Genomic DNA, 23,803 nt, shown 5'->3' with positions numbered 1-23,803 from the left:
CCATTTGTGTATTTATTCAGAAAAAGAGGATTGAGTGCAAAGCAAAGGGAGGTCCTCTTCTGTTTGTCAACTTGAGCAAACTGCCTACTCAGATGTGGTATGATAAACATGCAAAGGTCCAGTGTGCCTTGAGGCGAAAGCTAATTAGATTTTAGGCTTATATATTTTCCCAATTAGTTGAGGTTTTCCTAAATAAAATCTATTTTCCTCTGTCAATCAGGGACATACACAGCTGAATGTAATGAAAATACCTCAACTTCTATTGAATCAGAAATTTTATAGTGATTTTCTCCATATTTTCATACTGGTAATAAAAGTATGTACTGGATCGTGTTGGTTTATTGACGTTGCAGTGGGCGTCACTGGTTTTTGATTTATGACAGGCAAGCTACAGTACAACCACTACCCGCCCCGTTCATGACGTAGACGTGGTATAAAAAAAATGCATCCTCTCGTCCAATTAGAAACCGAGTTGCGGCCATGTGTGTATTGTTTAAACTGCTCAAATCTGACGGTGTTGTCAGTTTCAGAAAACTTCCAAGCAAAAGTGATGGCGGCCGCTGTGTCCGTTAGCGCAGCTGCCAGAGAAGAAAACCCAAATGCAGGGCCCAATTTCGCTAGCCGTCCACTTCACGAAAACTATGACCCCGCTGTCGAACACGATAATTGGGTATCCAGAGACCCCGAACTCGAGCCCAGTGGTGGGGATACATCAACACCGGACAACGAGTGTCAGCGAAGGGTCGATGAAGAGTTGACGACGCTTAGCCCTGAAGAGATTGAGAGTCGCTTGGACAGAACTCGTCGAGAATTTTACAATCGCCGGAAAATCATAATTAAAAACCTGCCATCCGATGTTAGCAATCAGGTAAGTTTGCTAAACTTTTTTAGTTTTCACTAACGTTAGGAAACTAACGATGATCAACTCGGCTAGGGGTGAACGTTCGCTAGTTGGTATAGTAGTAATTTCATCACATGCCAAATCCAGGCTACAGCTGGTTAATCTAATAAATATTTAAAATGTAATTACCTTGCCATGAAATTGAAATCTAACTATATTACTAGTTATTTAACTGTTCGTTGGCTTTTGGTGATGTCTATCTAGTTAACTAGCTTATGTTAACGTTAGCTTTGTTAGCTACTAGGAAACTATGCTAGCTAACTTGCATGTTCATGATTTGCTACCTAATTGTCGTTCCTAATTATGTCGCGAATACATTTAGTTTTTTTTAATGTTGTCTCAAAGTATCTGGTACTTGGTAGGTGATGTTTGGTTGTTAATCACGGCCTGGCTGCAATTGCCCACTCCATCATCATCACGCGTGGTTGATGGACAAGTTGAAGTGCAGAATTGAAAAATCCTCGTGCGGCAAGGCAATGCTAGTCGCTAACCTTAACAAAACTGTTTGTTTTGTTTTGACTAGGAATTGTCAGACTATGGATTGACATACATTGGATGTGAATGGTTCAAAAGTCTGTAAACTGATTTTCAGTAATTTCCCTAATTGAGACATAAGCTTCATGGCCCTGTAACATTTGCACACAAAGTTGTTGGAACATGCTTGATTCGTGGGGAACTGTGGCCTGTGCGCGTGTCATTGTTTGCGTGGGTGCATATTGGGAGTTCGAGATGCGAACGTGAGTTGCAGTGACAAAAGGTTGAAGGTTAGAGACAACGTAGCCGCTTTCAGAAAATGCTAGACAGCATTGCGATTCGTTTGTGGAACAGGCAAAGCATTGTGGAACATTTCTCCTACCGCAATGAATGGGCAATTCTTCAACAAACACCATTGTATGGTTAAAAGTAGACCTGTACTAATCTGGGCATATCATGTGTATTTTTTTTAGTGGTCTGTGGTAGTTGGAGAATAATAACCATTTAATTTCTTATAGTAATGGTATTAATTTAGCAGCAGAGGGTGCCACTGCTAAATCGTTGCTGCCATGCCAACAAATATGATAAAATCACAAAAATAAAAACTAGACAGGGAGAATCTAAAATAACAAATGTCATGGCATGGGCCCCCATTGATTTTGTTACGTTTGAGTCACTCATATGGCATAAGAACACTGCATAAGCCCTGGCAAAATGTGTAGAATTGGCCAAGGAGGGCTTTTAAAAATGTTGGCCGGAGAATGCTGCTGAAATAAATCCTAGGGGAAACACTGATTGTAGCTAACCACACTTTCTCCCTTTCAGGAGGTACATGAGCTGCTGAGCAACTATGACTTGAAGTACTGCTTTGTGGACAAATACAAGGGAACAGGTAGGTTAAAAAACAGACTAAAATGTAAATCACAGTAAGACTAATTGGTGTCAGCACTGCAGCAGGCTCTCTGACAGACCTAGGCAAACAAATTCCTCTACTCTCTTCCTACTTTGAGCTTGTCTCGCTCTCCCTCGTTGTGACTGTAATCTTCCACATAGTCCATTACAAGGTCTTAGCTCATGTTCTCTCCCCTTCTCCCCTCAGGCTTCGTCACACTGCTCAATGGGGAGCAGGCACAATGTGCCATCAAAGAGTTCCACCAGCACGTTCTGCGGGAGCGGGAGATCTCTGTGCAGCTGCAGCCCACCGACGCTCTGCTGTGCATCGCCAACCTGCCCCACGCCTTCACCCAGCAGCAGTTTGTGGAGCTGGTGAGACCCTTTGGGAACCTGGAGCGCTGCTTCCTGGTCCACAGCGCCTCCACTGGCCACTCAAAGGGCTACGGCTTCGTCGAGTACATGAAGAAGGACTCTGCGGCCAGGGCCAAGTCTGAGCTGCTGGGGAAGCAGCTGGGCTCCAGGATGCTGTATGTCCACTGGACTGAGGTGGGCTCCCTCACCTACCCCCTGCTGCACTCCAGGTGTCTCTGTGTAGACCGTCTGCCCCCCAGCCTGCTGACCGCCCAGGACCTCCGCAATGCCCTGGCTGACACGCACACACCCATCTTCTGCCAGGTCGGTCACATGCGGGCGCACAGGAACTCCAACGCCCTCTCTCACACAACCACAATTTTGCTGTTTTTAAAGCTAATTTCCTGCAATTATACACTTTGCCATTGCTAATGCCTTGTTCTTACGCTATCTGGGTGACTCAAACATAACAACATTTTTACTTTGGTGATTTGTTAGTTCTCAAAGATCTTATTTTAAAATATATTGCGCCATTATCTTGTCTACGTACTATATATCTGGTTTTAGTCATTTAAGTTTACACTGAAAACATTTTAGCATCCTGAATTATTGTTATTATTCTTATAGAAAAACATTTTTGAATGTATTATATTTTTTGCAGTGGCGGCCACGGTTTAATGGCAGTGCACCGCTGCTATGGCATGTAGGAGAAACACTGCTTTTGGTTTACACTGAGCAAGTGTGTTTGACACGTCTGTTGAATGTAGTGTTTGATGTAGCTGTGCTACAAGGTTCAGTTGGTTGTGTTATCATGAAACATGGGGCATCTGTAGTGATGAAAGGGTCTTGGGCAGTTCACATAAAGGAGGTGGATATAGATTGAGTATTTTTTAATGAAGCTGGCTTTAGAGCCCTCACCTTTGACCTGCTTTTCCTGTGGCCACTCTGTTTCTATAGCAATGAGTATTGCTGGTTTCTATGGTGACGACCACCTGACCTACAGGCCTTTCTGGAATGAGACAGAGCAGTGTCCTTTTGGCACCACACATACACACAAGCACACAGTCATTCATATACCTATAGGGCACAGTAGTTTGAGGTCTGGCAAAAAGCTGTTGCATAATAGCATGAGTGAGGCAATTTTTAACTATTGGCCAGGTTGGAGAGCTGTTAACTCTGGAATATGAAGCTCATTATTTTTTCATAGCTCACTTGGTCTTGATAAACAAGGGATACATTGTTTATTGCCTTGTAGTTAGACAAACTGGAAAGAATGGATTGGTAATTGCTTTTAAACATTGAGACTCCAGAAGTAGTTGTTCCAAACTGGAGAGAGAATATTCCAGAATGCCTCTGGGCATGATTCAGTTTAATCCCACCTACTATCTCTACCATCGTATCAAATACTCCTTTCTACTAATTGATGTAATAAATGTTTTGTATCATAGTGTGTGTGTGTGTGTGTGGATGGTGTTTTTAACAATGTCAAGATGTTTATTACTGAGTTCTTCTATATGTGTAAATACTCATGTGTCCTGAGTGGCGCAGTGGTCTAAGGCACTGCATCGCTGTGCCACTAGATCCTGGTTCGAATCCAGGCTCTGTCGCAGCCGGCCGCCACCGGGAGACTCATGGGCGGCGCACAATTGGCCCAGCGTCGTCCAGGGTAGGGGAGGGAATGGCCGGCAGGGATGTAGCTTAGTTGATAGAGCATGGCGTTTGCAACGCCAGGGTTGTGGGTTCGATTCCCACGGGGGGCCAGTATAAAAAAATGTATTCACTAACTGTAAGTCGCTCTGGATAAGAGCGTCTGCTAAATGACATAAATGTAAACATATTTAAATGTAGAATTAAGTGAATGTAGTTGATTTGGCAGAACCAAGGCTTACAGTGATTAGTTTTGTTTTGGACGGAGTGCATAAGAAAGCATATTAAACTTCATTTTCCTTTATTCAGTTGGCTCAGGGCCAGGATGGTAGTTTCCGGCGGTTTGCGATGTTGGAGTTCTCCTCGGCAGAGATGGCTGAGCAGGTGCAGCGAGAGGTTGACGGCAGGGCGCTAGGTGGGACCCACATCCGGGTCTCCTTCTGTGCCCCTGGACCCCCGGGAAGGAGCATGCTGGCTGCCCTCATCGCTGCCCAGACCATGGTAAAGACTTCTTGGTTGCCTTACCAGACCATATGTTGCAACTATTACTCCCTTATGTTACTTTGGCGAAACATCTGTCCATGATTGGCTCTCCTCCCCTTCCCCCTCCACAGGCCCTGAACCGAGGCAAAGGTCTCCTCCCTGAGCCCACAGCCATGCAGATCCTCACAGGCCTCAGTAACCCTGCCACCCTCAAGATGCTGCTCAACCCCCTCACCCAGGGCAGGAAACAAGGTGAGTAAGATCACGCCATTTCCTAAAGGAAGAAAATGTATGGTATGAGTGAGTCTCTTACCCTGGTTTTAATGCTTTAAAGCAGGGGTGTCACTCATTCATGGAGGGCCTAGTGTCTGCTGGTTTTTGGTTTTTCCTTTCAATTAAGACTTAGACAACCAGGTGAGGGGAGTTCCTTACTAATTAGTGACTTTAATTCATCAATCAAGTACAAAGGAGGAGCCAAAACATGCAGACACTCTGTGGAATGAGTTTGACACATGCTTTAAAGCTACTATATTTAACTTTTTCGGAGACTTGACAAATTCACATAGAAATGTGAGTTATACAATTGCAATTCTCATTTAAAGCAAGTTTAAGAAGCAGGATTCCCATTATTTTTTTGTCTGTTACTTTCGGTTTTGTACACCAGCTTCAAATAGCTGAAAATACAATTTATTGTTATTGAAAATATATTTCACAGTAGTTTAGATGGCACAATAATTCTGTACACTGCTTGTTTTGTCACAAACTGATGTTAGGCTAACTATTTGAATTTTAGCAACAAGGATGCATATTGCGCCTTTAATGCATGGTCCTAAGGTCAAATGGTCTCTCTGCAGGTCTCCTTGGTGCTTCCCCCACCATGCCACTGCTGGCTAACCCTGCCCTCTCCGCTGCTCTGCTCCAGCTCCTCCTCCAGAACCAGGCCCAAGTCCAACAGGTACAGTAGTAACCACCGCTCTCTCTCCTCCAGCTCCCCTCCCCTCTTATGTTGGTTCATTAGTCTCTCCCATCCACACTTGTGCTACTTTATTCTCTCTCCTCCTCTACTATCAGCAAGTCTTTTTGGGGAATCATCTTCTCTGGGCTCAGGTGTTGCACAATAAAGAGAACGGACTACTTCCCTGTGTGAGTGATCACTGAGCCGTGTGTGTGGTAGATATAGGTTTGTTGTGAAGTGACTGCTCCCTAAACCAGAGCTGGTATGTGCTCTCCTTTGGGGAAGTGTTTCTTTCTGTTGCCTTTTTGAGTGGTGCTTTTCTAGTAATAGTGATGTACTGCTTTTTTTATTTATTTTTTATTTTTTATGTCTTAGTGTGAATTCTGGTGACTGACATCATTTGGAAATGTGACTTAGGTACATATTTGGTTTAGCATCTTGTGGGTCACTGAGGCATTGCGTGTAACCCACCCAGCTGTGTCTAACCTCATGTCCTCTCCTCCAACAGGCAGGACTGATGGGGGACAACCTTCTGGCTGCTCTGCCTCTCCAGCAGGGTGTCCATCTGCTGGGAGACCTGCCTCAAGGTTTGGCCTTCCATTCATCTCAATTCAGAATGCTGTATTGGCATGACTAAAGTCTATTTGTATTACCAATACAACTCACTAGTAGCCATTTCTCTAGTTTGGCTTATTTATCACATACATACAGCAATGCTCTACTTTGATGCTGAGCATGTGAATGCTATTCTAGCCCTGCTGGTCTGTTAGTGATGTTTACATTACAGCTTCTTTACACGTAGTGAATTTGGGCAGTACGTATTACAGTTAGGTTATTTGCTGTGTTTATCACTAGTATTGATATTGCCCTGATTGATTTTCAGTGAAATCTCAGGGCCCTCCTCTACAGTGTCTTGATGAGGTGTTTCTTATATTAATAAGGTGTTTGTTTCCTGTCCCCAGGCGGTGTGGTTCCATCCCTGGGCCTCCAGTCAGACCCTATGGGCCCCATTAACCCCCACTCTATGGGTCGCCCCCTGGGCAGAGTGTCTCCCACCAGCTTCTCCCAGAACCCCTCCCCCACCCTCCAGGGCATGTCTATGTCCTACCTGGGTGGAATGATGGGGGCAGAGGGGCTTACAGCACCTGGGGTATGATGATGATTAAAATGCTTGTATTCTTTTCTAATATTGTCTCTACCAGCAGGGATGCTCAAGTCATCGACTAGTGCCTCTTTACATGACATTTAATCAGGGTACTTGATGTTTTCTTCCATAGGTGTCCATACTAGGACACCCTCCCAAAGATGTGAATCTTCCCCAGAACCCTTTCTTCAATGTCCACAGCCTGTTCCCATCCTCAGGTGAGCCGCCCCTCCTACTGTCTGCAGCCTGTGGAGTCTGGCTCTGCTTTCTGATTCCTTCCCAGTACTGACCCATAGGGTTTGTTTGACCTTTTCCATTCCTGCCATCCTTCACTCAGGTGCCAACTGCAGACCCCACCCTTACAGGAAGAGGCCAGCGCTAGGCAACTCATCCAACCAGCGCACACAGAGCATCCACTCTAACTACAGCCTGCGCTACCAGGAGTCCTACACCCCAGACTACCCCCCAATACACCAGGTAGGTCCCCCTTATCCTCTAACCTTTACCGTCCAGCCCTACTGCTTGGCCAGGCTAATCTGGATGGTGTTGTGATAGAATGCCTGGTCATTGATGTTTATTTGATGTCCGAGGATACTGCTGCCTTGGTTAAGGTCATTGTGGCCACAGGTGGGTTTTCTAACTCTGTGGTTGCCCAGTGGTCAGTACATGGACTTTTCTAGTGTGTCATGCAGGTGTGATGGAACACAGTGGGCCTGCTTATCACACCACTTCCTCCCTGTCTGGCTACACTGTCCTCACAATGGCTTGAACCTAGGGTCCTCTGCCTCTCAAACACGTGACTGCCCGCTTAACAACGTACTAGCCAGATGCGGCACCAAAAAGCTTGAATTTGTGCAGACTTTTTGAAGCTGTGGAGTAAGCGTATGGTAAGATCTTAACCCTTAGTTACATGAGCAGCAGGTTTAATGGCATTTGGCTCCTCTCTCCCCAGGACCCTCTGGCCCATCTGTATGAACAGCAGGAGGCTCTGGACACTGGATCTCTGGCAGGGTTCGGACAGCAGGTAAGAGACACTATACCATCTCCACTATTCACATCCAGCCTTCAAATTGTGGCATCTCTTGCCTTTTCAATCTCCACTCCCCTTCGTAGTCTTTTTTAAAAATATATATATACATGTACAACTGTGCGTGCAGCATAGAATAACATAATGAACGTCTCTGTAGCTGTTTGGCCACCCCGGCTATAGTGAGCAGGCCTCCTCCCACTACAGTTACCCCCCCAGCCCGCCCTCGTCTTCCTACTACAGCTTGGTGGCACCCGGCCCCAGCAGCCTCCCCTCCAGCCATCTCAACAAGGTATGCCCACGCTGACTCCCGCCCCCACTGCTGCTTAGACATGCACTCTCTGCTTCTTCCCAATGTAATAAACAGATTTAATTGCCTGTGTGCTGTAGCTGCCAGCGGAAGGTACCACCGCAGTTCTGCGTTAGCCAACGCTACAGTACATTGCCGTACATTGACTGTCACCATGGGTGTTTATTTCTGATATATTGATTGGCAGAGCAGGAAGGTTATGAGGCAAGGATATGAGTGTTGCGTAATGTGTCTGATCAAAGAATAAAGGCTGACCTCTGTTATTTAGACTTAATGGAGATGTCTTCTCAGCATGTAGAAGTTGGATGTGTTGGCTAGCCTAGCACCCATCATGTTGGGGACAATCTGCATTATGAAACACAGTTTGGCTGAAACTGAAAATGTTAAGCGAAATTATTGGCTTCTTAATCTGCGTGTCCTTGGTCCACTTGAACAGAAGCGGACAACACCATTTTCCGATATGCTTATAGCCGCGCATTGTAGCATCACCACAGTAGCCATGCTTGCAGAACAATGACAAATAAAATGGCGGCGACGTTTCCTGCAGAGATTTCGTAGCAGAACCCTGTTAGGGCATATGCGTACGGGAGAATGTTCGATATTGCATATTTTGTTTGAGCGCACTGCACTAAAGCCTTCCGTCTGTACTGGAAATAAAATGTACATATTGTTCCTTTTTAGATGAGACTAATGCTTTGTGGTTCTGTTTTGGGTTTATCACTGAACACTGTTTGTCTGTTCAGGCTGTGGGCATGCCTCCTGTGAGCCACTCTAACACATACCCATCTGGTCTGGGGATGAAGGTCAGTGCACCTCTTAGTCATTGTCTGTTTGTCTGCCATTTCCTGTTCTGTCCCCATTTTTGGCATTGGCATGGCATTGACAGTGATTTGTATGATGTCTCTGCCCCCTCCAGTCTCCCATTGGTGGCCACAAGTGTCTGATCCCGTCTCCAGAGCCCAGCCCAGAAGGGGGCTACGTGGGCCAACACTCCCAGGGCCTGGGGGGCCACTATGCTGACTCCTACCTGAAACGCAAGCGTATGTTCTAATGTAAACCAATCAAAGCTTCCTGTATGAGTTGCCAATTAACAGCCAGGATGTGGCTCAGGGCTCCATTTCCCCCTGAGCTCCTCCAATCAGCATTTAGGTTTGGGCTTGGCGGTCCTGTGGTCTCTCACTTGTTTTCCTGCCAGTGACCCCTGGAGGGCGCTGGGGGTGCAGCATGTCGCTAATCAGGACATAACAATGTGTGCCAGTGAAAGGGAGTTTTGATGTGTTTTTTTTGGTAACTATATGATTTCAGTGTGTTTGTAAATTAAGTTTGAACCTTTTTGATTTTTAATGTCTTATTTTTTTACCCATCAGGAAATCTTTTGTTTAAAAACTGGGAGTTATCTTGTACTATAAGAAAATTGTAAAATCTAATTACAGGTCTACTTTTTTTTCGCTGCGTATTCCCTTCATTGGTTGAACACTTTTTTCCTTAGTGTATATATATATATATATATATATTTTTTGCATTTAGTTTTTTTTCTTCCTTTTGTGATGGTGTCAACTGGTTTCTATTTTTAAAAGTTTTGCCCCCCCCAATATTTGTGTATATAGTTCATTCGTTTGTTTGACAGGTTTTATGTACTGGTGTAATACTGACTGTCTGGACAGGATTCAGGCCGCCTTTACTTGGATTCATGTAGAACTCTGTGTAGCAGTACTGCCTTTGTCTGTCTTATGTCCTTTGGAAAAACTGTCACCTTACTGAAAAACTTGTCTGGAATATGCTGTTTTCAACCCTATACGCTTCCACCTCTCCATTTTGTCTATCCACCCCTCCATCTCGTTTAGGGAGCCCATTCTCTGCACTGAATGTTTAGTGTTGCACTTGGAGGGCACGGGTGGGTCACAATTCTCCAGGTTTGTTGAATTTCTGCTCAGTTCTCACCTGTTTTTTTTTTTGGTTTTCCAATCTGTACTCTGCAGAATTTTGTATATTCTGTGTTGACGTGAGCTCGTTGACTGCTGAATTAGTATTTTCATTTCAACCACCACCGCACCTGATTGATCTTGTTCGTTCGGTGGAGAGGGGATGGTTGCTGTGCCTTTTCCAGACTTTATTTTCTGCATATTATAATAGCTATCGGGACACCTGTGACCAGAGCCTAAACATTTAAATAACTACTATAATGTATTAATGATCCATGGCTAGGCTGGCTCCCCTGTGGCTGTCCCTCCCCTGTAGACCAGCAGGGGGGGCTGTTTATCCTCAGGGGGGCTAAACTGAAATTAAATTTTGCTTGGCAGTTTCACACTGATTGTTGACAAAATGAAACAGTTTTTAGAATTACCATACAGTTTTCCAGTCCAGGAGAAGCCAGTCTGGATGACAGGCTGTGCCTGTGCTCACCGTTAAGTTCTATCTGAAGTGTTACTATGCTGGAGTGTCCAGTGACTCTTAACAACAGGTGTTTACTCGGTCTGCCTTGGACTGTTTGCATGGAAATTTAAGTTTATGATTGGTCAGTGATGATCGAGTTCTGAGTCTGAAGAATAATCTGGTTGACATTTTGATTGTGATAACAATTACCTCTTGACTTCTGATGGGAACTGCAATTACACTTGAGCCTTAACAGTATTTTTCCCTGTCATCTCATCTTCCCCTCTGGGCTTTTTGACTACATTTACCCCCTTTTTTTTCTGTTTTATTTGCTGTGTACATACTTTAAAGCGTGATCATTTCCTCAGAGTCCTAAACTCTTTTCTCAATCATATCTTTGGCCTCTGGTCTGTTGTATTAAGATTGAAACTTGCTGCTCAATATTTTTTGTATGTTTTAGTGACTATTCCCAAGTGCAGCCACCTGTCTAGTAGATTGCCCCATGTTCTGTATAGACCAAGAGGTGCTGCTGTATATGTATTCAGATTGCTTTTGTTGTTTTTCCTCATACCTGTTGTCTGTCATCTGTACCGCCATGTCTTGTGATGTTTTGGAGCAAGTAAATGTTATTTAATTCAACTTTTTGTGGTCTCCATTCATTTACATGGTCAATACGGTTGCTATGTTTTGAAGCTCGTTAACTCAGGAAAACACTGACTTGCGAAGTTTGGTTGCCAAGGATGCAGCCACCACACCTGAGCCCCCTGCCTCCTTTAATAAGTGAGGAACACAGATCAAACTCCTAAATAAATGATTGTTGCTCCTATGGCTCTCTACAGTCCCCCATTGGGTTGTTCATGATAGATATCTCTATCTCAATACCTCCATAATCCTTATCCCATCAAGTGAATACATTTGGAGTCCTGTACACATGCAGATAGGTTATATTAACTCGCTAAATGCAACCCCATAAAATTGCAATTACCAGTTTTTAGTTGGCATACAAACCTGCACTATTTTGGTTGTAGGTCTACCCTATGCACAATAACTGCTTTTCAATAGGCTTTCATAAACTGCCAATTCTGCTATTCATAAACACATTTTCATTGGCTGCCTTGAAACCATTGTAGAGGTAAATCAATGATACAACAGATGGCTTCAGAAAACAGATACAAACTGACCAAGTATGGCTTCTGTCATGATTGCTGCAAAGGACGGATTGTTATGTTTACTTTTGTTTCTGGGTCTGTTGTGCCTTGGGCCACAAAGCATCTCTCCGACATGCACAATTCAATCCCAGAGTTGCACAGACATGGAGAAAGATGTCAAAATATACTTTAGACTCTGTGAACCCAGCTTTGGCCATGGAGACTGGCTGACACAGCCTGACTGCAGCCCCCCCAAAGCCTTGGCTGTCTTCGTTGTGTCAATCAATCAATCAATCAATTTTATTTTATATAGCCCTTCTTACATCAGCTAATATCTCGAAGTGCTGTACAGAAACCCAGCCTAAAACCCCAAACAGCTAGTAATGCAGGTGTAGAAGCACGGTGGCTAGGAAAAACTCCCTAGAAAGGCGAAAGCCTAGGAAGAAACCTAGAGAGGAACCAGGCTATGAGGGGTGGCCAGTCCTCTTCTGGCTGTGCCGGGTGGAGATTATAACAGAACCATGCCAAGATGTTCAAAAATGTTCATAAGTGACAAGCATGGTCAAATAATAATCAGGAATAAATCTGTTGGCTTTTCATAGCCGATCATTAAGAGTTGAAAACAGCAGGTCTGGGACAGGTAGGGGTTCCATAACCGCAGGCAGAACAGTTGAAACTGGAATAGCAGCAAGGCCAGGCGGACTGGGGACAGCAAGGAGTCACCACGGCCGGTAGTCCCGACGTATGGTCCTAGGGCTCAGGTCTCTCAGTTGGCTTTTCATAGCCGATCATTAAAGAGTTGAAAACAGCAGGTCTGGGACAGGTAGGGGTTTCGTAGCCGCAGGCAGAACAGTTGAAACTGGAATAGCAGCAAGGCCAGGCGGACTGGGGACAGCAAGGTGTCAACTCCAAAGGTTGAAATTTAAAGATTACTCTTATCAATAAACACAAACCCAGTGCGATTTATCTCCGTGGCGAGGAGGATGAATGTCAATACGATGAAATGGAGAGATCCCTATGGAGAGACTGACATGAGAGTGGAAATGTCAACTATCTTATTAGTTTTGTCCAGTTCTCCCGCTGAATAGTCAGTGGGTAATAGGAGGGGTGGGAAAGTTGTGCCTAGTGTTTAGGGTACATTGTATTGTGGACAGCAGGGAGAAAACATTTTGAAACTGGGAAGTACTACTACCTGAACTTGTCCAATAAAAAAACATACATTTAGTTTTCTAGCGGTTGTAACCAGGAGACAGTAACAGCCAACCAAAGTCACCTTGTAGCCTGATTACAGGATAAAGGAGGACCGGCCTCTTCAGTCCCCCTTGTCTCTTACAGCAGGAAAACGAGCTGATGAGGTTAAGGGCACCAGTACTGGGATACTTGTGAAAACCGCAGGGTTGGGTTAGGGCACACCGTGGCATAACGTTTTACTGTTGGTGCCCTTCAACCCCTCAGCTCCTCTACTGTAAGAAACAAGGGGGACTGAAGAGGCCGGTCCTCCTTTATCCTGTAATCAGGCTACAAGGTGACTTTGGTTGGCTGTTACTGTCTCCTGGTCACAACCGCTAGAAGCTGCAGCAGCTATTGACTGGGTCACTGAGGTGAGACAAATTAGATGCCATGTAGAGGAAAAGTGTGTTACATTTAGGCAGCAGCTGTTGGCTGAGCACTATTCTCATATGGTTTAAATGGAACGCTCATATCAATTTTATGACAAAGGAAACATGTTACCATAGAAATTGAACAGTGCTCAGATGGTTACATCATATTGGAAACAACAAATCTGCACACCTCCATTTTGTATTTGTTGTTGATACTTTTAGTGCCCCATATCTCTCTTGTGGTGCCTGCTGCCTGAACCAGAGTGCTCTGGGGGAACCACCAAACGCGGCTTAGTGGACAGTGTGTCAGACACATTTAGATTTCTGCCGTTCATATTCCCACCCACGCAGTCACTCTGCACACAGTTGCCGTTGAATGCTGCAGAAACCGTGATTTTCCTAAATACAGGAGAGAGGGAGATGGAAGCGCTACGAAGAGCAGAGGACTGCACCATAAATATCAGCAGTAGAGAGAACAATGTGTTCCCTGTGCTACACTTACAGACATGAAGTGTGCCTATTCTGCAGGATCAATTCTGTTTAGAATAATTGATTTATGAAGGAATAGTGAAATGACAATTGAACACTCAATCAACCACAAACTTTTAAGGGGTTTACAAATCATACTCTTAAAATCCTTTTCAAATAATGAAGCCGTTTTTAGCATGAATTCCTCTTGAACCACCCTTTCCACTACATGGCTTGCTTTGCTGACTGTATAAAAGCTTTGCTAAGCCATGTGAAAAATGTAAGACTGCCTGCTGTGTTTTATTAATCAGGAGTCTATGTGGTGGTCAAGCTCAACTGGTTCCAAAGTTAAAAGAAAAGAAAAAAGCAATTGCTTTGCCATGCACTCTCAATTTCAGTGGTGCAACATCAATGGTGTCCAATGCCCATGTTCCAATATGAAGCAGTATCAGCATCATTTTCTAATTGTGTTTGAAACAGAAGCCATGGCAGTGGATGGGGAGATGGGAGAGCAGCAGTGAGGAAATTGGACAGCCTTGTGGATGGGTCGGCTACTGGATCTTGCTCTCAGATATCCTCTCCAGCCGCTCAACCTCATCAATATGATCTTAAGAAGCTCCTAAATCTACTTATCTGGCCTTTAAAGTCATAGATGTTGCTCAGCTGGTCCCCAAAGTAAACCACAGTCTCCTCAAGGTCTCCCATTCCTAATACATTACGTCACACCATATCTCTTTCTTTCTCTCTTCGGTCCTGTAACACAAACACACACAAAGAGAGAGCCACTGCAGTGCAGGTTCAAATGGAGTTTAGAGTAGGACGCAGGTAGGTAACGGACTCCTAGCCAATATGAACACACTGTACCATCACCACTGCAGCACTGCAGAGAAATAAAAATTAAATGCATACACTGAGGTTATTTCTAGGTTTGTATCAAACCACGTAATACAGATAACATCAGATACCCCGCTGGAGGAAAATACATCTAGTACATTCTTATGCATGGCTGTATTCACATGGTGGCCATTCTATGACACCATAGGCATACGAACATGTATGCACTATATTCCACCACCCATTGTCCTACAGTACAAATTAATGACCACATAATTACTGACACATGATCGCCACACACACACACAACATACACACAAACTGAGTGGCCAGGCCAGACTATTCTTCACTGTCAGAAAAGTGGTGTGGATTAATATTTCATGGGCCTCCCTAAGAGAAGAGAGGAGCTCCAATTCCCAGAATTCCCTGGTGCTTACACTACACTACATTACACTACACTACAGCTTGGGACAGAGGCCAGACAGACACTGAGGGCTTTTCTTGGCATGATATAAACAGAGGAGTCTTTCATGTGTTGGTGATGCATCAAAGAGCGAAAGAGAGGGTGCGCTCCTTTACCGGAATCATCTTAATATCAATATTCCAAAACATCAGATACCCAGCAGACACAGGTTTATGTTGAGCACTCTCTCGCTCTCTAACTCTCTCTCTCTCTCTCTCTCTCTCTCACATACACACACACACACTATATTCAGAGGACTAATGAGAATAGCCTCCATGGTATTTCACCAGCAGAATGTAATGTAGTTTACTAAAGTTCAGTCAGTAAGGCTGGTCTGAATGGATCGTCACTTTTCATTAATCTAGTAAACACATATAATTCACATCGCTTCCTATCTCACTCATCAGCATAGCAGGTATTTATAAGGGTATAGGTAGTGTCTATAACGTTACCTCATCAGTATAACCGGTATTCATAGGGTAGTGTTTATAATGGTACCTCATTAGCACATCCAGTATTTATATGGTAGCGTTTATAATGTTACCTCATCAGCGTAGCATGTATCTATAGTAGTGTTTATAATGTTACCTCATCAGCGTAGCATGTATCTATAGTAGTGTTTATAATGTTACCTCATCAGCGTAGCATGTATCTATAGTAGTGTTTATAATGTTACCTCATCAGCGTAGCATGTATCTATAGTAGTGTTTATAATGTTACCTCATCAGCGTAGCATGTATCTATAGTAGTGTTTATAATGTTACCTCATCAGCATAGCAGGTAGTTACACTGAGTATACAAAACATTAAGAACACCTGCTCTTTCCATGACATACTGTAGACTGACCAGGTGAATCCAGGTGAAAGATATGATCCCTTATTGATGTCACCTGTTAAATCCACTTCAATCAACATAGATGAAGGGGAGGAGACAGGTTAAAGAAGGATTTTTAAGTCTTGAGATAATTGAGACATGGATTGTGTATGTGTGCCATTCAGAGGGTGAATGGGCAAGACAAAAGATTGAAGTGCCTTTGAATCTTTTGTGTCAAGAACGGGTCCCGTGTGGCTCAGTTGGTAGAGCATGGTGTTTGCAACGCCAGGGTTGTGGATTTGATTCCTATGGGTGATAAGTATCCACTCAGTACTGTAAGTCGCTCTGGATAAGAGCGTCTGCTAAATGACTAAAATGACATAATATTTGGTTGAGTTGTCCTACTAATGTGAATTCAACAAAAAATATCAGCATGTCATTGGATTTAGGTTAAAAGATGAAATGCCCTTATGTTTATGACTTTTGGCAAATTCAACAAGTTTTCAGTTTTGATTCAACGTAATCACATAGATTTTTGGGTTGAAATGACGTGGAAACAACATTGATTCAACCAGTGGGATACCCCCCTACTCCGTTGCGCACATGCAGGTCTGTAGGCTATATCTACTTTGCAGCTGCACTATGGTGCATGTCAGGAGAAGGTGCTGGAGAAAACCTACAACCTGATAAATAATATAGCGGTTGAGGAGAAGGGCTCCAGCAGGGATTGAACCAACAACCTTGAGGTTATAGGCAGCAAGTGTTCTTCTCAGAAACCCCAAAGTGAACAGGGCAACACCTCCACCTCAAAGGCGTGAGAGGAGACCGTCACATGTTGTCTGCAGGGGACTTAGCCAGTGACCCTGTGGTTACAGGCCTCAGGCCTCTTGGTTATGATTTGGAGAATGCATTTAAATGATAAATTGTGAATATACAGGGTTCCATTATTTTTGTGTTAAAGGCCCAATGCAGCTGTTTTTATCTCAATATCAAATCATTTCTGGGTAAAAATTAAGTACCTTACTGTTCTTTTTTCCCAATTAAAATAAACAAAAATAACTTCTTAGCAAAGACCAATTTCTCAAGCAAGAATTCTGCTAGGACTGTCTGGGAGTGGTCTGAGTAAGGGGCCTAATTGGACGAGCCTAATGGTAGGGATATGTAACCTGAAAACGGACTGTTATTGGCAGCGAGGTTTGAAACTCTATTTGTTATTGATCTATTAACTTATACTGCAGGCCAAAACTTAATCTCAACAAAACAGGCTGAAATTTCAGGCGGTCTTTTCAAATAGCTCTTACACGAAACTGCATTTTCATATTTTTCACAATTTCACAGTACTATTCCAACCTCATAGTGTGGAAATACACTATATATACAAAAGTATGTGGACACTCCTTCAAATTAGTGGATTCTGATATTTCAGCCACACCCGTTGTTGACAGGTGTATAAAATCGAGCACACAGCCATGCAATCTCCATAGACAAACATTGGCAGTAGAATGGCCTTACTGAAGAGTTCAGTGACTTTCAACGTGGCTGCCACCTTTCCAACAAGTCAGTTCATCAAATTTCGGCCCTGCTAGAGCTTCCCCAGCCAACTGTAAGTGCTGTTATTGTGAAGTGGAAACGTCTAGGAGCAACAACGGCTCAGCCGCAAAGTGGTAGGCCACACAAGCTCACAGAATGGGACCGCCGAGTGCTGAAGCGCGTAAAAATCGTCTGTCTTCGGTTGCAACACTCACTACCAAGTTCCAAACTGCCTCTGGAAGCAACGTCAGCACAAGAACTGTTCGTCGGGAACTTCATGAAATGGGTTTCCATGGCCGAGCAGCCGCACACAAGCCTAAGATCACCATGCGCAATGCCAAACGTCGGCTGGAGTGGTGTAAAGCTCGCCGCCATTGGACTCTGGAGCAGTGGAAACGCATTCTCTGGAGTGATGAATCACGCTTCACCATCTGGCAGTCCAACGGACGAATCTGGGTTTGGCGGATGCCAGGAGAACGCTACCTGCCCCAATGCATAGTGCCAACTGGAAAGTTTGGTTGGAGGAATAATGATCTGGGGCTGTTTTTCGTAGTTTAGGCTCCTTACTTCCAGTGAAGGGAAATCTTAACGCTACAGCATACAATGACATTCTAGACGATTCTGTGCTGCCAACTTTTTGGCAACAGTTTGGGGAAGGCCCTTTCCTGTTTCAGCATGACAATGCCCCCGTGCCCAAAGTGAGGTACATACAGAAATGGTTTGTCAAGATCGGTGTGGAAGAACTTGACTGGCCTGCACAGAGCCCTGACCTCAACCCCATCGCCTATTCACCCAACATCAGTGCCTGACCTCACTAATGCTCTTGTGGCTGAATGGAAGCAAGTCCCCGCAGCAATGTTAGTGGAAAGCCTTCCCAGAAGAGTGGAGGCTGTTATAGCAGCAATGGGACCAACTCCATATTAATGCCCATGATTTTGGAATGAGATGTTTGACAAACACGTGTCCACATACTTTTGGTAATGTAGTGTATATATAAAACACAGAAAATCACGTTTTTGACTGCACTGGGTCTTTAAATTCTTCCTGTAGCCTATAGCCATCTCTCTCCACAGCTGTAGAATATTTAACTGATAAACAAAAAAATATGTTTGATGTGAGAGCACTTCCGCATTCAGATTAACAAGCAAATTATTGAATGCCTTTATGGTTGAGCAGATGTGCTCATATGTGATATTACAAATACTTAATTTGATGGCGCACGGTGCCATGTCGTTTCCTGAAGATTTAATAAAAACTGGAGCTGAGAATCCCTGGTCATTATGCATCAGCAGATGAGACGATAATATGATTAATGGAAGGTTGTAGAGATGCAGTTGTGAATGCGCTCTACAAACGCATCTTGCCTTGAGAGTGCGCTTGGTTTCAACCCTGGGTGTCCAGATTTGATCAAATTATGATGAAAACGGTCAGAGAAATTTTACATTTTAGTTATTTAGCAGACGCGCTTATCCAGAGCGACTTACAGTTAGTGCATACATTTTTCATACTGGCCCCCCATGGGAATCGAACCCACAACCCTGGCGTTGCAAGCGCCATGCTCTACCAACTGAGCTACAGGAGGCTACAGAAATCTAAGTGACAGCTCACATCAGTGGAAGGACTGCGACAAATAGCTAAAACGGATACAGCAAATAGCGCGTTTTGTGAGAAGTGGTTATCCATTTACTACGGCTTACACTTTTGACCACGTCGGCAGTGCACTGAAAGCACACAGTGGTGAAAAACGAATTAGTAGGCTATTAAAATACATCAGTTCTTTTGATTTTTTGTCAAGGGCTTTTCAGGAGAATACCGTCAAATGCGCTTGTACAACATTGACTGTCGAGAAAATAACGCAATATGAGGGAAATAATAATACATTATTCAATTCCTTTCAGTCCAAAGAGATAAACCAACTGGACCGGAGCCACGAATGTGGGCTTGCTGGAGAGAAAAAAGAGAGAGAGAAAGAAGCGAGAGAGCGAGACAAAGACTGGAGTGGTTAATGATGCGTTATGGTTAATGTAATATTAGTCGTCAATCTGGAGTTCAGACCTGATAATGGACAGATAATGCAAGCAGCAACTACAGGACTTCGACAGTCAATGCTTTTCTAGTGGCCTTTTGGTTTTGATAATGCATTGTGCGAAGAAGAGTGGCAAAGAAAATAATATCGTGTGGGTTTTGGATACAGGCACAACCACAACTCCAAAGGCAACCGAAATTATGTAATTAATGGAGATGTTCTATTGCGCGAAGTCTAATTGAATCTCAAACTGAAATAATTGGATCAAACGTTTTAATGCAGGGGAAAGTCGAGACAGTGGGCTCCGCGCGTGCGGCTCAGCCTATGTAGTTCCAGATGCACCGCGGTATTCTGTGTGTTACTTTTTATGGCTCCAGCTGGAGACCGAGCCGTTACTAGCGAGCTTTGACAGACATGTGCAGTCGGGAGCAGCAATAATATCGCACAGGAGCCAGCGCCAGCGGTCTGTGATTCTGCAATAAGGAGCTGATAAAAGCAGTAAATTGTTCCGTAAATAAAGTGATCCAGTGCGCAATGAGCGACAAGGCGTCAAACTTCAGGGGAAGCACCGGCAAGTGGCTATCGTCACCTACCAGACGGATACTTTAACGACTGGCGAAACTCGAAGCAAAAAAGAAGGGAAGCGTTTTACATTTAGAAGAGAGATTAACTTTTGTTTGGAGTTTAATTGGATAAACGGTAGAAAAAATAAAGACACTTTCCGGGTGAAATTAGTCACCTTCTCTGCCTGACAGTACCACTGTGATAATTGTCGAAAGGTTTAAATGTTATTATTTAGAATATTACATATAACATCGGACTGCACTCAACTTGGTCACTTTTTCTACCCAATTCCACAGGGTAGGCTACGATTAAGTACCAATGATGGACATTAACCGGTTAGACATTTGAAGTCAAATTATTATTATTTGTGTCAATAAATTGAGATATAAAAGGGATATTTTAATTTGCACTATGATGGAAGTTCCACCACCATGCTCGAAGAAGAGCCTTTCTCTCTCGCTCCCTGTTCCCCGGGAGCAGGCGACCCTAAAGCCTCCGCAACATCTTTGGAGGCAGCCACGTACCCCCATCAAAATCAAACACCGGGGATACTCCGACACGGACCGCCATCACCACCGAGGGATAGAGCGCTCTAATGCCATGGACACGAGCGACAGACCGGGGCTTAGGAAGTGTCGGATGTCCTGGCCATCCTCGTTCCAAGGAACCACGAACACCTCCATCGGCAATTGTGTTGGAAATAAACGGTATGACGTGCATCCAACAAATATTTCCCTACATTATAATCGAGGCACATATGCATAAATAGAGCCTATAATAATGAGTGTGTGGTGCTCTGTGTTAAAGTATGCCGGAAGGGTTAACTGATATGAAGTGCTTGGTATTGGGAGGCGGGACGCGTGGGTTCTCGGTGGTGATGCTTTATGGGTCTTGGGCATGTCAGAGAACATGAGTTTAACATTCGGAGTAGCACTGTGAGCAAACCCGCCCGCACACAAAAACAGGAATAACAAGGGAAAATATCAATAACGTTTTAAGAGTAGCATAGGCCTATATGACCATGACAAACACATTATATAGATAACAGAAATACAGTTGATTTGCGCGTTTGTAATGGATTCAAAGGTCTAGTGGGTGCGTTCGTGCGTGCATACCTGACTCAGATAATCTTCCACTGAAGCGTTCGGCTATTGGCAATGTTGGCATAGCTGATACGCCATCCATGGGTACATTTCACATAGAGGTGGGGCATCTCCATGTATCCTACCTGGACAGGTCAGGTGCATCACCTAAAGGCAGTGGTTCTCATTTCAGAGCTTGAGTGCCTCAGTAAGATGATATCATATTTCTTATTGAATTGAATCAAATGAAAGGTTAAGATGAGAACCAGCAGATTCTGTTGCCCTCAAGGTTGGAACTGACCTAGGTTGGGTTGGCTATAGTCTCGGGTAGCGTAGCCATACCTCCAAATCACGCTGCTGTCACGTTTCCTTGGAGGTTTAGGGAATTTTGTATTAGCCGAAACGACTAAAATTGTACGCTGGCTTCCAGCTGCTACATTTTTATTGGATGTTACATTTCAAGAAATCATATAAACGTTTATTTGTCATGTTCTCCCCTTCTATTGTAATGGTGAGAGGTTAGCATGTCTTGGGGGTATGATATTTGTGCGTCTGTAACTTTCTCACTCATTATTATTCACGATTCATTCAGGATTATCCGTAATCATGGTAGCATCCACATTAATGTAGAAGTGTTTATAAACATATTCTATTCTTATTTACAATAAAAGTGACTCCTAAATGACACAATATATTATTTATCATTAATTTCTATTTGGCACAAAATGATCTGAAACACAACCAAAACAAACAGCAAATGCATTCTGCAAATTTGTAGAGTCACAAGTTTGATCAAGTAGTCATTGTGTACTATGAATATGGGACCAAATACTTATCTGTTTACTACTTTAATACACATATAAGGGATTTTGTCCCAATACTTTTGGTCTCCTAAAATGGGGGGACTATGTATAAAAGTGCTGTAATTCCTAAACGGTTCACCCGATATGGATGAAAATACCCTCAAATTAAAGCTGACAGTCTGCAATTTAACCTCATAGTCATTATATCATTTCAAATCCAAAGTGCTGGAGTACAGAGCCAAAAAAAAGTAACTGTCCCAATAATTTTGGAGCTCACTGTATAAACATGAAAAAGGCATGTACAGTAGTTATATAGGATGAGCTATGTCGAGAATACAGTATGCACATACACTGAGTATACCAAATATTAGGAACACCCTAATATTGAGTTGCCCTCAGAACAGCCTCAATTCGTCGGGGCATGGACTCAAAGTGTCGAAAGTGTTCCACAGGGATGCTGGCCCATGTTGACTCCAATGCTTCCCACAGTTGTGTCAAGTTGGCTGGATGTCCTTTGGGTGGTGCACCATTCTTGATACACACGGAAAACTGTTGATTGTGAAAATCCCAGCAGTGTTGCAGTTCTTGACACAAAAAGGCATAGCCGCAGGAAGTAGGGGTGTTGAGGGTGCTGCAGCATCCCATGAAAAATCATAATTTAAAAAACGATATAAAAAAAAAACATATGTAAAAAATCTCACAAAAGTAGTGCCTTTAATAGTCCTGTATTAACGGACTGATATACACCTATGTGAGAATGCTGTTCATTGACTACAGCTCAGCGTTCAGCACCATAGTGCCCTCCAAGCTCATCACTAAGCTCAGGACCCTGGGACAATACCTTCCTCTGCAACTGGATCCTGGACTTCCTGACGGGCCGCCACAACACATCCGCCAACGCTGACCCTCTACACGGGGGTCCCTCAGTGGTGCGTGCTTAGTCCCCTCCTATACTCCCTGTTCACCTACGACTGCGTGGCTGCGCACGACTTCAACACCATCATTAAGTTTGCTGACGGCACCACGGTGGTAGGCCTGATCACCGATGATGATGAGACAGCCTATAGGGAGGAGGTCAAAGACTTGGCAGTTTGGTGCCAGGACAACAACCTTTCCCTCAACGTCAGCAAGACAAAGGAGCTGATCATGGACTACAGGAAATGGAGAGTTGAGCACGCCACCATCCACATTTACAGGACTGTAGTGGAGCGGATCGAGAGCTTCAAGTTCTTCGGTGTCCACATCACTAAGGAATTAACATGGTTCACATACAACAACACAGTCGTGACGAAGGCATGACAATGCCTCTTCCCCCTCAAGAGGCTGAAAAGATTTGGCATGGGGCCTCAGATCATCAAATAGTTATACAGCTGCACCATTGAGAGCATCCTGACTGACTGCATCACCGCCTGGTATGGCAACTGCTTGGCATCCGACCGCAAGGCGCTACACAGTGTAGTGCGTACGGCCCAGTACATCACTGGGGCCGAGCTCCCTACCATCCAGGACCTCTATACCAGGTGGTTTCAGAGGAAGGCCCTAATAATTGTCAAAGACTCCAGTACCCACGTCATAGACTTTTCTCTCTGCTACCGCAAAGCAAGCGGTACCGATGCATGAAGTCTGGAACCAACAGGACTCTGAACAGCTTCTACCCTCAAGCCAAAAGACTGCTAAATAGTTAACCAAATAGTTACCCCGACTATCTGCAGTGACCCCCTTTTGTACTAACTCTTTTGACTCATCACATACGCTGCTGCTACTGTTTATTATCTATCCTGTAGCCTAGTCACTTTGTCCCTACATATATGTACGTACAGTATCTACCTCAATTACCTCGTACCCCTGCACATCGAGTCAGTTCTGGTACTCAGTGTATATAGCCAAGTTATCGTTACTCATTGTGTATTTT

At 44.0% G+C, this 23,803-nt stretch overlaps 1 protein-coding gene across 2 annotated transcripts; it reads left to right on the top strand.

Annotated features, from left to right (window-relative positions):
• The first annotated feature begins 525 nt into the window (after positions 1 to 525).
• LOC121569073 (ribonucleoprotein PTB-binding 1-like) lies at positions 526 to 11,198 on the top strand. 2 transcript variants are annotated; one of them, XM_045210793.1, is made up of 15 exons: positions 526 to 868; positions 2,201 to 2,267; positions 2,475 to 2,944; positions 4,577 to 4,768; positions 4,882 to 5,002; positions 5,605 to 5,705; positions 5,822 to 5,893; positions 6,214 to 6,292; positions 6,668 to 6,855; positions 6,983 to 7,067; positions 7,187 to 7,326; positions 7,802 to 7,873; positions 8,037 to 8,168; positions 8,930 to 8,989; positions 9,103 to 11,198. In XM_045210793.1, exons 1-15 carry the CDS (start codon positions 551 to 553, stop codon positions 9,235 to 9,237), a joined length of 2,232 nt encoding a protein of 743 aa, XP_045066728.1. In that variant the 5' UTR covers positions 526 to 550; the 3' UTR covers positions 9,238 to 11,198. The 2 variants fall into 2 exon arrangements, with proteins under 2 accessions (XP_045066728.1, XP_041735630.1); XM_041879696.1 differs by lacking the exon at positions 5,822 to 5,893.
• The last annotated feature ends 12,605 nt before the right edge of the window (positions 11,199 to 23,803 follow it).

This window comes from Coregonus clupeaformis, chromosome 35, assembly GCF_020615455.1.
Source record: "Coregonus clupeaformis isolate EN_2021a chromosome 35, ASM2061545v1, whole genome shotgun sequence".
NCBI classification, from domain to species: domain Eukaryota; kingdom Metazoa; phylum Chordata; class Actinopteri; order Salmoniformes; family Salmonidae; genus Coregonus; species Coregonus clupeaformis.
The sequence above is the reverse complement of the archived record's forward strand: the minus strand, read 5'-3'. Positions and strand labels throughout refer to the sequence as shown.